Below are 16115 nucleotides of genomic sequence, written 5' to 3'. Positions count from 1 at the left end.
CCGGAGGCGAGCCTCGTCCACCGACCGCCATGCTCGCTGGCGCTGTCCCGGCTGCTCCGTTTGCGTCGCCGTGGGCTCCACCTCCCGGGGCCTCGCCTGGGCCTGTCGGGTGGGACCCGACAGCCTTGGCACGCTCTTTCGGCACCATGGCCCTGACTCCTCCAGTCGGTCAGGACTGGATCGCCAACTCGGGTGCCACTTTCCATACTACACCCGACCCTGGTATACTCTCTTCCGTTCACCCTCCTTCTTCCTCCCACCCTTCGTCCATCATGGTCGCCAATGGTTCTTGTCTTCCTGTCACCTCCGTGGGTACCGCTCACACTCCCGGTTCTTTTCGGGTTTCTGATGTTCTTGTTGCTCCCTCCATGGTTCACAACCTTCTTTCTATTCGCCGTTTTACCACTGATAATTCCTGTTCTGTTGAATTTGACTCCTCTGGTCTTACTGTGAAGGATTTGGCTACCCGGCGACCTCTTCTCCGATGTGACAGCACCGGGCCCCTTTACTCCCTCCGATTTCCTGCGTCCACTTCTTCCGCTTCGCCCTCCGCTTCTTCAGCCGCTTTTGCCGCCACAGCTTCTTCCACTACATGGCACCGGCGTCTAGGTCATCCTGGCCGTGCTGTCCTGACACAGCTTAGTCGTAGTTCCGACATACCATGTACTCGGGCTCATGATGAGCACCTGTGTCAGGCGTGCCAACTGGGCCGTCATGTTCGACTTCCTTTTCCTACCTCCTCTTCACATGCGACCCATGTGTTTGATCTTGTACATTGCGATCTATGGACATCGCCTGTTCTGAGCATTTCTGGCTACAAGTACTATCTTATTGTGGTTGATGATTTCTCTCATTATTCTTGGACTTTTCCCTTGCGTGCCAAGTCTGATACTTTCCCCACGCTTCTCCACTTCTTCGCTTGGGTGTCCACTCAGTTCGGTCTCACCATCAAGGCCGTCCAATGTGACAACAGCCGCGAGTTTGATAACACCACCTCCCGTGCGTTCTTCCTCTCTCACGGCGTGCACCTACGCATGTCATGTCCCTATACCTCCTCCCAGAACGGTAAGGCTGAACGCATGATTCGTACCACGAACGACACCATGCGCTCTCTTCTGTTCCAGTCTTCTCTCCCTGCCCCCTTCTGGGCTGAGAGTCTTCACACCTCCACCTATCTCCTTAACCGACTACCTTCCGTTGCCTGCCCCGCTCCCACTCCACACCACGCTCTCTTCGGTACCTCCCCCCGCTACGATCACCTTCGGGTCTTCGGGTGTGCGTGTTATCCTAACACCGCAGCCACCGCTCCTCATAAGCTGGCTCCCCGTTCGACTCAGTGTGTCTTCCTCGGGTACTCCCCGGATCACAAGGGGTACCGTTGCTTTGACCTCTCCTCTCGGCGGGTCCTCATCTCTCGCCACGTGGTGTTTGACGAGTCCGTCTTCCCTTACTCCACCACCTCCCCACCTCCTTCCACCTCCGACCCTGATCTCTCCTCCCTGTTTCCCACTGACCCGGTGGACCAGCCACCGCTACCGTTGTGTTCTGCAGGTACTGCTCCGCCGTGGTTCTCCTCGGGCTCGACGTCCACCGGTGCTGTCCCTGACCCTGCGCCCAGCACGAGTCCGACGGTGCCGGCCTCTGGTGCTGCTTCTCCCCCTTCGCCCTGCGCGGGACCGGTGGCACCGCCCGCAGCACCTGCTGTCCGGTTTGCGCAGCTCGTGCGCGTCTACCAGCGCCGGGCGCGGCCGGCTCCCCTGGACCTGCAGCCGGCCCCGCCACCGCCGTCGCCGCCTCAGTCATCGCCGGTGGACTCTTCTCCGCTGGCGACGCCTACACCACCACCACCTCCACCGGCCCCGACTGCTCGTGTCGCGCCGTCGGTGTACCATCCGCCTCTACTACACCGGCACCCGCGTCACGTTCACCCTATGGTGACGCGACTTGCGACTTGCAGGCTGATGGTACCCTCGAGCGATACAAGGCTCGCTGGGTTCTCCGGGGTTTCACTCAGCGCCCTGGTGTCGACTACGACGAGACGTTCAGTCCGGTGGTCAAGCCAGCTACTGTCCGGACTATTCTCTCACTAGCTCTCTCCCGCTCCTGGCCCGTGCATCAGCTCGACGTCAAGAACGCCTTCCTGCACAGCACTCTGACTGAGACTGTTTACTGCAGCCAGCCAGCGGGGTTTGTTGACTCTTCTCGGCCTGATATGGTCTGCCAGCTCAACAAGTCACTTTATGGCCTCAAGCAGGCCCCCCGAGCTTGGTATTCGCGGTTTGCTGCCTACCTACTGACGCTGGGGTTTGTGGAGGCCAAGTCTGATACTTCACTGTTTATCTATCACCATGGTGCTGAGACTGCTTATCTGCTGCTCTATGTTGATGACATTGTCCTCACTGCCTCCAGTCCGTCCCTCCTCCGGCGGATTATTACCTCACTTCAGCAGGAGTTTGCCATGAAGGATCTGGGTGTGCTCCATCACTTTCTTGGGGTCACCGTTGAGCCTCGTCCGGCTGGCCTCTTTCTTCACCAGCGGCAGTATACTCTTGATATCCTGGAGCGAGCTGGGATGACTGACTGCAAGCCCTGCTCCACTCCAGTTGACACTCAGGCCAAGTTGTCCGAGGCCGACGGCACTCCTGTGACAGATGCTACTGCGTACCGGAGTCTGGCTGGGGCCCTTCAATACCTCACTTTCACCAGGCCGGATATCACTTATGCGGTTCAGCAGATTTGTCTCCACATGCATGATCCCAGGGAGCCCCATCTCACTGCTCTCAAGCGCCTACTCCGTTACCTCCGAGGCTCTGTGGACTACGGCCTCCTCCTTCACAGGTCTCCCTCCACTGAGCTCGTTGTCTACACCGACGCTGACTGGGCCGGGTGTCCGGACACTCGGCGCTCTACCTCCGGCTACGCCGTCTTTTTGGGCGGCAACCTGGTGTCCTGGTCGTCCAAGCGTCAGCCGGTGGTCTCCCGCTCCAGTGCCGAGGCGGAGTACCGCGCTGTCGCTAACGGCGTGGCCGAGGCATCATGGCTTCGGCAGCTCCTTGCCGAGCTCCACACCCCTTCTTCCCGGAGCACTCTTGTCTACTGCGACAACGTCAGTGCGGTGTACCTCTCCACCAACCCTGTTCAGCACCAGCGGACCAAGCATGTGGAGATTGACCTTCACTTCGTCCGGGATCGGGTCGCCATCGGCGATGTTCGGGTCCTCCACGTCCTGACCACCTCTCAGTTTGCTGACATCTTCACCAAGGGCCTCCCGTCACCTGCCTTCACCGAGTTTCGCTCCAGCCTCAACATCACCTGTGGCTAGTTGCGTCTGTGGGGGGGCTGTGTGCCTTTCTTTTCATGTCCAGTCTGCAACTCCGCTGCGTCGGTAGTTCAGACTGCGGGGGAGTGTTGGTGTATGTGATGTGTGTATTATGACCCATTAAGGCCCATGTATGACTGCTATATAGCTACCCACTAGGGTTAGCCCAATAGATAAGATTTGCACTCTAATACTTACAAGCAGCGTCCACGTATCAGCTAGTCTATGTCATTATTTCAGTCCACCTCAATGTGCTAACATGGCAAAACCACTATGCAAAACCACCTCAGGGGGTTATTTAAGTGGTTTTGCGCAGTTCGGGGGGTTAAACATCCGGTTTTGTAGTTGAGGGGGTGATGTGATCGACCCTTAGTACGTTGGGGGGTTACATAGACTTTTTCCTTTTTGAAATCTTCTAGTCATCCTGCTCTTCCGTTCATCCACATGTCTGCAGACACTAATTTGCATGTGAAATGCCAATCTGACTGAAAAATGCTCGTGTTATCTTATTACATCAACCCACCATTTATAAGTACTTTGATCTATCAACTTATTCTGAAGCAATTATTGGAAGTACAATGATCTGAAGCCAAAGGCCATTGGAAAGAATACCTAACTCTTCAGAAATAGTGCATTGCTTAACCGATCAAGTGGGCATAGTAGCTTAGTTTTTCCAGAATAGCCTGTACATGTCCCTATTACACCGTCTTATTCCAAACTATTTTTCTATGTCTATGTAATACTTGAGAGCATTGATGCCTTCGTTTTTCCTCTTCCTAACTCTTCTCATATGTTCCTTTTCTCTTCAGCTATTTTGGAACACGCCTTAAAAACTCCCTATCCAATGAATTTAAAGGTTATCAGCTTCTTATTTCGGAGATATCTCTCATATTAGACTCGGCAGATCTGTTCCACAAAATCTTTTTTCCCCATTTGTTGCAGTTAACTTTTCACAGTTTACATTAATGCTTTATTCATTATGTTACAATGTGCCTTACTCTTAGATTTTGTATTACTGCACACGGATAAGTTTCTGAGAATGTATTTATAACTTGCTGTCCAATTATCTGAACACTTTTGTACCTTTTATTTTTAACCACTAAAGGCATTTACTACTTCCTCTGCAGATTCGTTGAGATATACTCTCGTAAACCTGTGCCATTTGGCAAGGTTGAGAAGCCAATCAGTTGTTGTATTGTCGATGGGAACAGCTCTGTTGAGCCTTCAAATAAAGCGTCCAATGCGACTCAACCAAGATCGAAGCTCCAAAATTTGGTGGCTGCAAGTTGAGAACACATTGATCTGTCATCCAGTAGTCATGCATATACTTCTAAAGGTCACAAGTTTGCTGAAGCTTTGGTACACAGATTAGATAGTCCCCTGTATTTGGTTAGAATTCCTTAGAAATGCATCATCGAGCAATTTTGGTGGTGTTACCCACGCTGAAACTAATTTTCATGTGAAATGCCAATCTGACTGAAAAATGTTCGTGTTATCTTATCACATCAACTCACCATTTATAAGTATTTTGATCAATCGACTTATTCAGAAGCAATTACTGGATATCTGCAAGTTTATGCATTTTCTGCGAGAACAATACATCATCACTTCTAACGGGAATGTCAAGAAGTGAGGACAATCCTGAAACATACTGCCACTTTAACATGCGGTGACCATAAACAGCCTGTCAGCCCCCGCATCTTGAGACCACATATAGAAGGCAGCTGCTCAGATTAACACTGAATACCACCTTAAGAGCATTTAGACACTTTCTTAGTAATAACAGTAACAGCCAACAGGTCAACTAGGAACAGAAGATCCAGAGAGGGAAAAAAACCGTACAAGTAAACACGCTTGGCTTGTAATACGTGCAAAATATCTGCTGTACGGTGTACACACAAGCATCATCAAGACGGCTAAGTACTTCAAGCATTATATTGACAGCGGTGAGCAGTTCATTGATGCTCCAGCCTCTTCGTAGCATTAGTCTGATCTTTCTTTCGTAACATTGCAGTGCCGTTGCACAATGTTTATCCATAGCACACAATGCGCACCAACCAATTACTTTTTTGTTTTTGACAGACACTAAAACCAAGCACTAGTTTTGAGAAAAAAAACAATATAAAATCACCCATGCCTTACGGAACTTATTTCGAGACCACGGACAAACATAGTAGAACCGGGTTAGCATAAATGGTGAATTTGTCAATGGAGGAACTTCCATAATAAGAAAAAAGGTTACGAACTCCTGAAATAAAGTTGAAGAATGCCAAAAATCACTACTAAATTACAACTACTTCACTTAAGAACAGGATGCATCAATGTTAAAAAAAATTCCCCCATCGCAAACACGTTTAGGGTGGCAAATGACCATAATAATACAACCCTATCTCTGTATAACATTGTAGGGAGGGAGGATTTCCGTCAGTCTCCATTGGCCACCTTCAAAATGACAATACAACTCAGCCATCTTAGCTCAAACAACATTTCAAGAAATTACAACATGCATATGGCAGTTCAAGTACCAGATTCCACACATCTACAGAAGCTATCCTACAACTTTGAATGCACACTAGTTGACGATGTTCATATGGCAGAGTCCTAAATGATGCCCATAACAAACAACAATGGCAGACTAAAACCTACGCAACAAGTCCAGCACAAGATGTTACATAATAAAACATTCAGATCCATCATTTGGATTTTGATCCATCAGCACTTTTACGATCATCATACACAGAGGCAAAGAAGGTGCTCTGATTCTTCTGAAGAAACCTGACAGCAAACCCATCAAATGGTTTAGTCAAGTAAACCAGTTTGGAAACATACAAGCATAATACTAAGCAAGATAGCATACTTGAGAATGTCCAGCAATTTCTGCTGTAGCTTGTTCAGCGCATCTTCTTCCATATTGACAAAAGCAAGCAACTCCGGCAATTTCACTGCAAAGTGGTGCAAGCAAACACTTTAAATACTTACTTATTAAGTAGACAAGGGCATGGACAGACACAACATGCTTGGGCGAAAACTAACTATTAAACAAAGCAATATCAATTATACTTAGCCATATGTTAGTAATATGGTGCGCATATAAAAAAACAAATTCGTCACTTTTATAGTTTTGGGGAAGTCTTCTCACACTGAAGCCTTGCTAGTTGATTACCATATCAACAAATAACATTCATATAAACCACCCCATCTGTATCCCAAAAAAAAAAGACTGCTTATCATTCATCTAGAGGAAGGGGATGTGGTCTATGCACAGTTGCACACCCACCCAAACATCATCATGTGCCCCCTATCAAGTCCCACAGCATTCAAAGTTCAAACACCAAAGACCAGAAATGGTGATGCCGTGATGGTCTACCACCCTGTAAAATTTCAAGTACTTAATTTCCATAGTAACGAAGTAATTTTTAGTACTTAATTTCAGTAGTAACGAATTAGTTTTTTTAGGGAAAGACTTACCTTTTCAAATTGTTATTTGTTTTTGTTTCTTTGCAGAAGCATTTTATTATTTTGTCTCTTCCAGCACAGATTGGAATTTCAAACAAGGAATTTGGAGGATGGCAAACCACTTACGCCTCTTTTTCTCCAAACTTCTTTTGAGTGTTCTCTCAAAAAGTTTCCATACTTAGGCTCTCCAGCATTTTTAGGAGGCCCACCGACAACTGTTACCCTTTGAAATTTATCAAGAAAGAATTAACCAAGTTTTTAAACCAACTGTATCTATCTCCCTCTCCCAAATCCCTTCACCTTCAGCTGTTGACATCACAAACAGCCATCAGCACAGTGCACCGTGTAATGATCTAAGGACAACTATACCTATGACCTATCTACCATGAAGATGATGCATTGCCTTAAGTACGAAATTCAAAGAGCCTGGTGTGCAAGAGCTGCAGCAAACAATAACAAGGAATACCATGGCCAAAGTACCAGTGAGCGGGAAATAAGGCATGGGAATTACAACGTTGCAGTATCAGCAGCCATGATAAAATCGGTTGCAAAATTTTCATTTTTGTCACTAAGACAGGTTCTCACCATCCCAATTCAGATTCCTATTTTACCACTAAAAGATACAACAAAAATGAGATGAATAAATGCCTTAGTGGTAAAACAAACAATTAATAGTATAATAGTATAACAATGAACATAATTGTCTATGACTTCTGCAAGAGTATATCCAACTGAAACAGAAGGAAATGATCAAAGAATAAACCAAAAACATAAAGTCTCATGCAATTGGCAGTTGGACATACCAAAAAGACGCAATAGATGCTCAGCTCCATATACAGTTGAGGGTGAGACGTCACCTTTAACTTCTTCAGTATACTGATCTCGCTCTTTCTTATACAAAAGCATTGCGGGCAATGCTTTATCAAAGTAGCAGCGTAATCCTTTCAAAACCTCAGCATAGGAGTCATTTATCCTTCAACACAAAAGATAGAAAAGCTATAACTATAGAAGGGAAAACCAATGCTTGGTACTGACAAACGACCAAAATGAAATTGTTTTAAAAAAAACTAGATCCCGGGGGAAAGACTGCCCCACGATGTTGCTTTAAGAAGAAGCCTAAACCACTTCTGGATCTAGAAAAAGCCCGAAAGGCACCCAAGCGGCATTCTCCGCGCCGGCAGCTGAAGGTAGTTTGCACAGCAAGGGACCTTTGTTTTAATCCAGCCCCTTTTAATTCACTCCCATGGGGAGTCGAACCCAGGCCTGCTGGGTGCTAGCGCTACTCAGGTGCTCTATCTGCTAGGCCAGAAGCCCTTTCACAACCAAACCAAAAATAACTTAAAAAACTAGATGAATGATAAATTACTTTGGACCAGGATAAAATGTAATTATAAAAACTGTAGCATAATAATAGAGTTTGAATAGCCGCAGTTTACCAATATGAATAATCGAGCTGTTATTTCATTAGCTGAAGCTGTCAGAAAATATCAGCACACTGATGTAATTGAGAGGATTGTAATGTTAAAATTTTCAATATGAATAAGCGAATACCATAAAACACTAAATACTATATTTCTTTTGGCTGAATGATAATTAAAATGTGCTTCCTTCTATGGCCTTGAGAAAATTTTGCTTCCTTATCTGATACCAACTTTAACTTTCATGCCTTTCATAGCACTGCCATCTATCCGTTAGCATATTCCGTCAACTTATTCCTTGTCCCATGTCAGATTTTAGATGTGAGGGCCAAAATAACCTCCCTCTCCCCAGGTTAGCGCAACATTCAACCATGAGGACGCGGTGGAGCCGTCACTGACTGGTGACCGCGGCACGGGTGGCTACGACAACATGCCTCATCTCGTCACGCGCGGGAGCAGCGTAGCGCGCGAGAACGGCGGCATGGGAACCCGAAATCCCCGGAGCTACCTCTACCGCCGTAGGAGGATACGGCGAGGAATGGGAGCCGTATCTATCAGCCCGCTCACGCCCAATAATTGGACTCCAAGCACTGGATAATGGGAGCCGTATCTATCAGCCTGCTCGCGCCAAATAATTGGACTCCAAGCACTGGATAATGGGAGCCGTATCTATCAGCCCGCTCGCGCCCAATAATTGGACTCCAAGCACTGGACTTGATGGATAAGTGATTTTTTTTTCTTTTGTTTTGCATAACGATATTTTGGACTTGATGAATTCTGTGTATGTATGAACACGGATTGTGAGATACGTGTATATTTGTCTTTGGACCTGATGTTTGAAAAGTTACTAGTTAAAAAAATTTACTTGATTTGTGGACAGTATATGCACTTCTGCTATATATATTCAGGAATATCACCTCTATTTCTTATGTGTGATTAGTTAAAAAATAATTTATTACGTGTATGTATCGACAATTGCATAGCTCAAAAAAAGAAAGAAAGGAATAGTTACATATATGTGTTAGTGCAAAAATATTTAAATCATGCATTGAACCTTTTTTGTAATTTTTTCGTTGCACAAATATGTATGCATACTGTATATGGCACACGAGGGCAAGTCGTCTTTTCAAGTTGCACTTAACTGTCAAATGGACGACAGTGTCATGAAAAGCATAAAAGTTAGAGATGGCGTCAAATAAGGAAGCAAAATTTTCTCAGGGGCATAGAAGGAACCACAATTTAATCCAGTGTCAAACAGGGAATTCTCTCTATAGTCAATGATGAGACGAAGACAATGGACATCCAACATAACTATAAACTTATTGCAAAACTAATCACAAAAGTTGTCCAAATGGTAAAGGAATTTGCAGGGTTAGAAGCCAGCTTTATACCAACATCCTGATGGGAACAACCCTTGCTGCTAGGCACAATGAAGTTACATTCTATAATGGTACCAGAAAAGAGAGATCATGGTTCAGGTAATGCTATTGCACAAGCCCATGAGAGACAAGAAACAAAAGTATGCATAAGAAATAAGAATCATGTCTGCATAGTATACTCACTTGTTATCCTTCTTTGCCCGGTGCTCCAAATATCTCTTTAGAATATCATCAACAGTAGGTGACCGTGGTAGTTTTACAAGCTGCAGGCCAAGCAAATCTCATGGTAGTTCAGGATGAATAGCAATGCAAAGCAAATATGGTTATACATTTCAAAGAAAGAAAAGCCTGTCATCAGGCGTTCAGATCCATTTATCACTAAGTTAACTTGCTATTTCAGCTGATAATCATATTTCCCCCATTTATCAGTGGGTCTGGAAAAACAAATGCAAGCTCGAACATTTACAGTATTTTTTTTTTTGGGATCCTACCGCATGGACAAATCAGCTCTTGAGGTCTGATGTGTGTTTATTGAAATGTGCAAGTAATGGAGGACTGGTGGCATTTCTTATTTGACTGCTAGTTCAGCAAGTGTTTTGTAATATTAATTAGAGTACATCATTTTGGTGCTACAGATATGTTATTATTTTCTAATATTCAAGCTGGAGCACAAAGGCTTTTTTTTTCAATGAGCTTGTCACTTTGGGCTGCTGGATTTCCAAGCCAATTAACACAAAGTACCAGACTACATAGTTTAGGAAACATTAAACTGTACATTCAGAGACAGTAATGAAAGGCGACACAGACAGAGAAGTATTAAATACCTTACCCAACTGGGTGACATTCTCCCAATCATCCACAAGTTGCTTCTTCAGTGTCAAAGGAAACTGTGACACTAGGAGACTCTCTGATGATCTTCTTTCCTTTTCCTGAATCATCAGATATAATAATTCCTATGTTACAAGACTAGTGGTGATTTGTCACAATCTGTCAACTTGCCAGAGAAAGACATCTTAAACAAAGAATTTTAATAGTTTGTGTTATTATGGGTGGGTGCGGGAAACAAATTCATTGTGGTGGTAAAATGAATATAAGATCGCCCCATTTGAATGAACAAGTATCCAACATTCTGAGTGCTTTTATTTTCAGGGATTAATTCGTGTCAGAATTCTTGAAGTCTGAAAATTGAATTTCAGAGTTTGGATCAGCTTAAAAAGCACATCTCCATGAGTTGCCCAATATTTTCTGATGTGGAAGTAGATATAAAATGATGAGATCATCCTTACAAAAAGAAAAAAAAATATCATTAACTTGTCGCAAAGAAAAGGACATAGCCAGTTCAAAAATGTAAGTTACAATCAAGGGAAAAAATTCCCAGCCAATACACATAATTTCCAAAAACTTTTGTGCTTGCAAATACAGGTTATGGGCCCTCCACGCCAAGAAAATGAACTAGAGCATGGAAGACACAACATTTCATTTGGCAAATTGCAATAAATGAAAAAGTAACAGATGCAACTGAACGGCACCAAAGAATAGAAACAAAGTAACAAGTGTATTAGTAATTAGCAAGAGCCTGAAAGGGAAAAATCACTTGCTCAACAATACTCTGTGAAAATGCATAGTTTAGTATCATATTGGACCAATAAAAAGAAAAAAAAGGAATTTCATGGAAAATAGTACATTGTGACATGGAAGATTAAGGAATTATAGTCACCTCAGTCCCAGGCTGACTCTTGCGTTTCTTCCCCTTTACTGAAATTTCAAAATGATAAAGATAAATTAGACAAATATAATACATCACGCAAATGTCAAAGCCGAAAAAGAGTAATGTTTAACTAACAGAAGGTAATAAACGACACAGACAATACTAAAAGCACTCACCGAGACTCTTAGTGTCGTCTTTATCAGCTTTTGCATCTGCTGAGCAATGATCATAGTCAGTAAGACATCAAGTAAAGACGATAAGACATGAACAGGAAGATTGTAGATCTCTTATAAGAAGTTTATTAAACTTCATAATTGTTTAATATCAAACGTCAGTCACATCCTATCACAAACTATTCCGGCAATGGATCGGTAACTAAAAATTATCTTCACAAAATCACTCCCCAGCATGCAATTTCAGCCTGATCTGTCAATGTTGAATGATCAAAATGTTCAGCTATAGCTACAACATCCCAATGCCTCGCCATTCTTGATTCTACTCTAAACTAGGCACCAAAGAAGAGATGAATTCTTCATAGTAACATGACACTCCCACAGATAGCAAGCAACTGACGCTAATAATTTGGCAGAACTATTAACACAACAAGAAATCCAACTGGACTGCAATCCACACTTGTCCATATACTAGAGAAAGATTTGTTTGAATAGATAATGTAAGCATCAGTTCAGCATACAATGTATCATGGATAGGACTAGAACCTATCAACCTGGCCATCAATCACAGGCTACCAGTTCGTAGAGAAACATAGGGAGACGAGAGCAAGCTAACCATTGGCGCCTTTCAGTTTATGCTGTGTCGACCGTCCAGACTTCATGGATTTGTCAACAACCTGGTTCTTTTCAAGCTCTTGTTGTTTGCGGACATTTTCCTCCGTCAATTTCAATAAGCGGTCATTTGCAACCCATTCATCCCAGCTATATACACATTGGAAATTGAATATGTTAAGAAGAATGTGTGCTTGGTGAATTAGAACAGCAGGGAGGGCAACTAGTTAAGTGTGATGACAACAAAAACAAGCATTTGACATGAACTCATTACTCACGAATAAGAAACACTATCAAAATATGGTCGTTAACCTCAAAAGGCAATGCAGTGGTTCGTTTAAACAGCAGCCAGCACTAAAAATGGGTTGTATTGCTACTAAGACCTCTAAGAAACATCAGAAAAGATATGTGCATGATTTTTTTCGGGTGGGGGGGTGGGGGTGGCTTATCTAACATCCATCCACTCGTGGAGTATGAAACACTTACTTCTTATTCCATCCCTACAAGAGAAGACAGAGAATTAGAGAGAAGTAGAAAATCTGCCAGGTATATGCAAGTTCATATGTGGGTAATAAATATCCTGGCGGCTAGGATAGGAAGAAATCATGCGGAAACAATGCATTTAAGCATGCTTACACAATGTAGTGACTTAGACTTACCAGATAATGGACGAAGTAGCGCCATTCATCTTCCAGATTTTCGATTCTTTGAACCTTGTGAAATTGGAAGGGGGAAAATTCCGTTAGCAGTGAATTGAAGAAGCCCAGAAAAAATCTGTGAGTGATAAATTCTAAACCCTAAGAGCAAGCTCAATGTACGCAGGCGGAAGAGAATCGTGGACCGACGGGGCCGGATGATACTGTAACCCTAACGGGGGAGAAAGGAAACCCAACACGGCACAGTGCAGGCTTCACTAGTGAGTGTATCTCGGATCCAGGCCGTCATCATTATGGCCGGAAGGGAAGGGAATGGAAAGCGACGGCGAACCTTGGCCTCGTAGAGGAGGGGGCCGTGGTAGGCGAGGACCCTGTCGCCCTCCTTGAAGGACGGCTCCGACGAGTCCTTGCCTTTGCCCTTGTCCTCCTTCTTCTCCTCCTTATCGCTGCCCCCGCCGCTCGCGTTGGTGTTGGAGGAGCTCCCCATGGATTCGATTCGCCTCTCACCGGAGCGGAGGGGAGGGGAGCGGAGTGGGAGCGGCGGAGGAGGGGACAGGGGTCAGCCGGACAGGGGAGAGACGGGGGGGAGGAAGAGAAAACCGACGGTAACAGTTTCGGGCCAATGGGCCGCCTTTCTTTGATTTGGACACTGGATGGGCCCAAATGCAACTGCCTGCTGCCGCGATTGAGTGAAATTTAATTTAATTAGCGAAACATGCAAAAACACTTACTGGAGAAAACGAAAATTTTAATATTAAAATGAAAAATAAAATTCAATTTTTCATTTTAGTTAATATTAACTGTAAAATTTAATTTAACGGGGGAGGAGGAGATGAATTTTTTCTGAAGAATAATTAATGTTTTTTCTCTTCACAGTACGCGTAGACCTGTCTTGACTAACTTGTGAATTGTTTGCAACTCAAAAAAAAAAATTCTCCAGGGCTTCCCATACCAAAAAAAATATTGTACCAAAAAAATAAAAACAGTTAAAAATAGTACTCCTTTCGTTCTAAAAATATGATTTTTAATTTTGTACTGAGTCAAACGTATCTCATTTAACCAAGTTTATAGAGATTTCCAATATCTACAACATCAAATTAGCTTAATTTAAATTCAACATGAAATATGTTAATATATTTTTCTATAAACTTGGTTAAAGTTAGATAAGTTTAATATAGGACAAACAAAAAAAACATCTTACTTTTTGAAACAGAGGATTACTAGTTTTGTCATAGTAACAAAGATCATCACAGTTTATTCATCGATGATATTAGTGCCATTAGTTTTTGCCATAGGTTGGTGTCATTTTGGAGGCAACGTACCAATGTACATTTGTATCCCAGTACTGAATCAATGGTATAATTCTTCACTCAAAATAACAGCATTGTAGTCAGTTCATAGGTTGGTCGTGTCATCAAACTGCAGTGAGAATCAAACTGCATTGATAAAGCTATAAAGATTTTAACATCAGAATTATTTGCATCTTTAGAATTACTGCAATACAATGTCTCGTCATTTGCCTTCTCTACGGCCCCATGCTTGTATATATGGAAACTTGAAAAATTTTCAGATCATTGCAAGCTACATCTTGCTTGCTAGACTGAGATATATTGTCTCTTCAGGTGACGAGGATCCAAATTTAAACAAGGAACTACAAACATTCTAAGAGAGGCTGCCAAGATGATATGGTTACCCACAAAAATATTTTGCAAGTTCTCCATTTCCATTACCTCATAACAGAAACACAAGTGCACAAATAAAATATGCCATATCCAGTGAAGAAACTACAAGGCGTGAAGACAGGTCATATACTAAGATAAATTGTATAAGATCATTCATCTTGATTATTGTCCTCTAATGTGAATGGAAGATCGGAAGACAAATGATCATGAAGGGGGAATATTTTTTTGTTGCCTAGTATATGACAAGGCTTCATCTTAGAAAGTGAGTCTAGTTCAATTGGTCCGAGGCAAGGCAGGGGATGTTGTTTTGCACTCCAACTATCCAAGTCCAAACTCTCCTATTTTCCTTAATGAAAATCCACGTAGTTCCTCCTAGATGGGTCTCTCTTTTTTTCACAAGGCTTCATCTCATCATTGTATACTTTTCCTAATAATTGAGAAGCCATATTAAGGAGAGCCATATTAAGATTCACCCCTAACATCACATACTCAAGATCACTATTGTTTTATTGCTCCATTGTTTAATACTCTAAGGTTGCGTTTGGGAACTGGGAAATGAGAATTGGGATGGGGAAATGAAGGAAGAAGGATAACATATCCCTTGTTCGAATTTATGGAATGGGAAAAGAATAGGTATGGGATAGGGATAAGATGAGTTTATTTCCCACTGATGCATACCCAGCAGGAGGGGTGAGTTTTGGCTGGGAAACGAGGAGGGGGTGAATCTGACTTACTGTTTATCTTCTCGGAGCGGATCGTCGGGCACGGGTCGCCTCCTTGCCGATCTCCATCGACGGCTGCTACTGCTGGTCGTGTCCTTGCCGCATTGCTGCAGCCGCTTGGGAATGGCGGCATCTGTCATGCGAACGGGTGAAACGCTGCCGGCACCGGCCCTAGTGGGAACAAGAGGAGCATCTTGCGACTCCCCGGAAGTTCCTAACTCGCCTAGCTGCACAGGTCACCGGAGCTGCTGCACGAATCGCAAGCCGTTGCCATGCAAAGGCTGGAGCTGCCGCTAGAATCACAAGCCGCCATGCTCACATGTGTAGGGGTTCAGAGCTACCGTTTGCCTCGCATAATCTGGCCACTCGAGGGGATCTGAGCCCGATTGGGTGGGACAACCATTTTTGTTCATTTCATCCGAGATTTTGACTTGAGCAAGCAATTGATATAGCGGAGTGGAGTTGGGTGCCAGGAGCTGGATGGAGGGGATGCTAGATGGAAGACATTCTTGTTTTTATTTGCTTGCTTCATGGGTCCCACTACTAACCTTATCCCAAACCAAAGAGAAAACAAACAAAGGAAAGGGATAAAATCTGATTTCCCTTTCCCCTTCCCACCTCTTCTTATCCTATCTAATTTCCGTTTTCCTAGTGGTTTGTGTAGTGTTCTTTTTGCAGGTTTTGCTTGTCACTGGTTGGCACTTAGTAGATAGTTATTGTACATTGTACAAAGATTATTAGAACACAAGGGCACCATGACAATGAGCAGGTTCAGGTCATCATCTATTATTGTTGAGCCCTCAGCAGAAGTCGTCGTCGTGAGTGTTAAAATTGTGGGATCACTAGGTGCAAGAACTAGCGGGTAAACAACTTGTTCTTAGGTGAAAAATAGATCCTTAGATCTAAACAGAAACAACCGAGAGGGGGGGAGAGAGAGTGAGCAAGGGCACTACCGTCGGGCTTGGTCGACGAGCTCGCCATGGTGGTGTG

General features: G+C 43.9%; 2 protein-coding genes across 3 annotated transcripts in view; one reads left to right on the top strand and one right to left on the bottom strand.

Annotated features, from left to right (window-relative positions):
- The window catches only part of LOC101782043, a 10573-nt gene extending 5699 nt beyond the window's left edge, over positions 1 to 4874 (top strand). Inside the window, exon 3 of the mRNA XM_004952205.3 lies at positions 4447 to 4874. Coding sequence (XP_004952262.1) covers positions 4447 to 4609 — 163 coding nt within the window. The 3' untranslated portion in view covers positions 4610 to 4874. The remainder of the gene's footprint in view (positions 1 to 4446) is intronic.
- A 699-nt stretch (positions 4875 to 5573) lies between these two features.
- Positions 5574 to 13321, bottom strand: LOC101781380 (protein MRG1). 2 transcript variants are annotated; one of them, XM_004952203.3, is made up of 11 exons: positions 13053 to 13321; positions 12725 to 12778; positions 12552 to 12565; positions 12070 to 12215; positions 11457 to 11495; positions 11290 to 11327; positions 10397 to 10501; positions 9756 to 9835; positions 7579 to 7748; positions 6177 to 6261; positions 5574 to 6094 (listed from the first exon to the last, which is right to left on the bottom strand). In XM_004952203.3, the coding sequence occupies exons 1-11, from the start codon at positions 13206 to 13208 to the stop codon at positions 6013 to 6015; spliced, it is 969 nt and encodes a 322-aa protein (XP_004952260.1). In that variant the 5' UTR covers positions 13209 to 13321; the 3' UTR covers positions 5574 to 6012. The 2 variants fall into 2 exon arrangements, with proteins under 2 accessions (XP_004952260.1, XP_004952261.1); XM_004952204.3 differs by having other exon boundaries at positions 11457 to 11492; positions 13053 to 13320.
- Positions 13322 to 16115: the final 2794 nt, after the last annotated feature.

The sequence above is a fragment of the Setaria italica genome, chromosome I (assembly GCF_000263155.2).
Source record: "Setaria italica strain Yugu1 chromosome I, Setaria_italica_v2.0, whole genome shotgun sequence".
In the NCBI taxonomy this organism is placed as follows: Eukaryota; Viridiplantae; Streptophyta; class Magnoliopsida; order Poales; family Poaceae; genus Setaria; species Setaria italica.
The sequence above is the reverse complement of the archived record's forward strand: the minus strand, read 5'-3'. Positions and strand labels throughout refer to the sequence as shown.

What these genes read in the sequence shown, in the direction of transcription:
- LOC101781380 (XM_004952203.3), bottom strand. Translation starts at nt 13,208, where the DNA reads ATGGGGAGCTCCTCCAACACCAACGCGAGCGGCGGGGGCAGCGATAAG. An exon ending in CGGGCAAAGAAGGATAACAA is followed by an intron (nt 7,749 to 9,755) that starts GTGAGTATACTA and finishes TTTGTGTTGAAG; the next exon opens with GATAAATGACTCCTATGCTG. An exon ending in GCATCTATTGCGTCTTTTTG is followed by an intron (nt 6,262 to 7,578) that starts GTATGTCCAACT and finishes ACCACTTTGCAG; the next exon opens with TGAAATTGCCGGAGTTGCTT.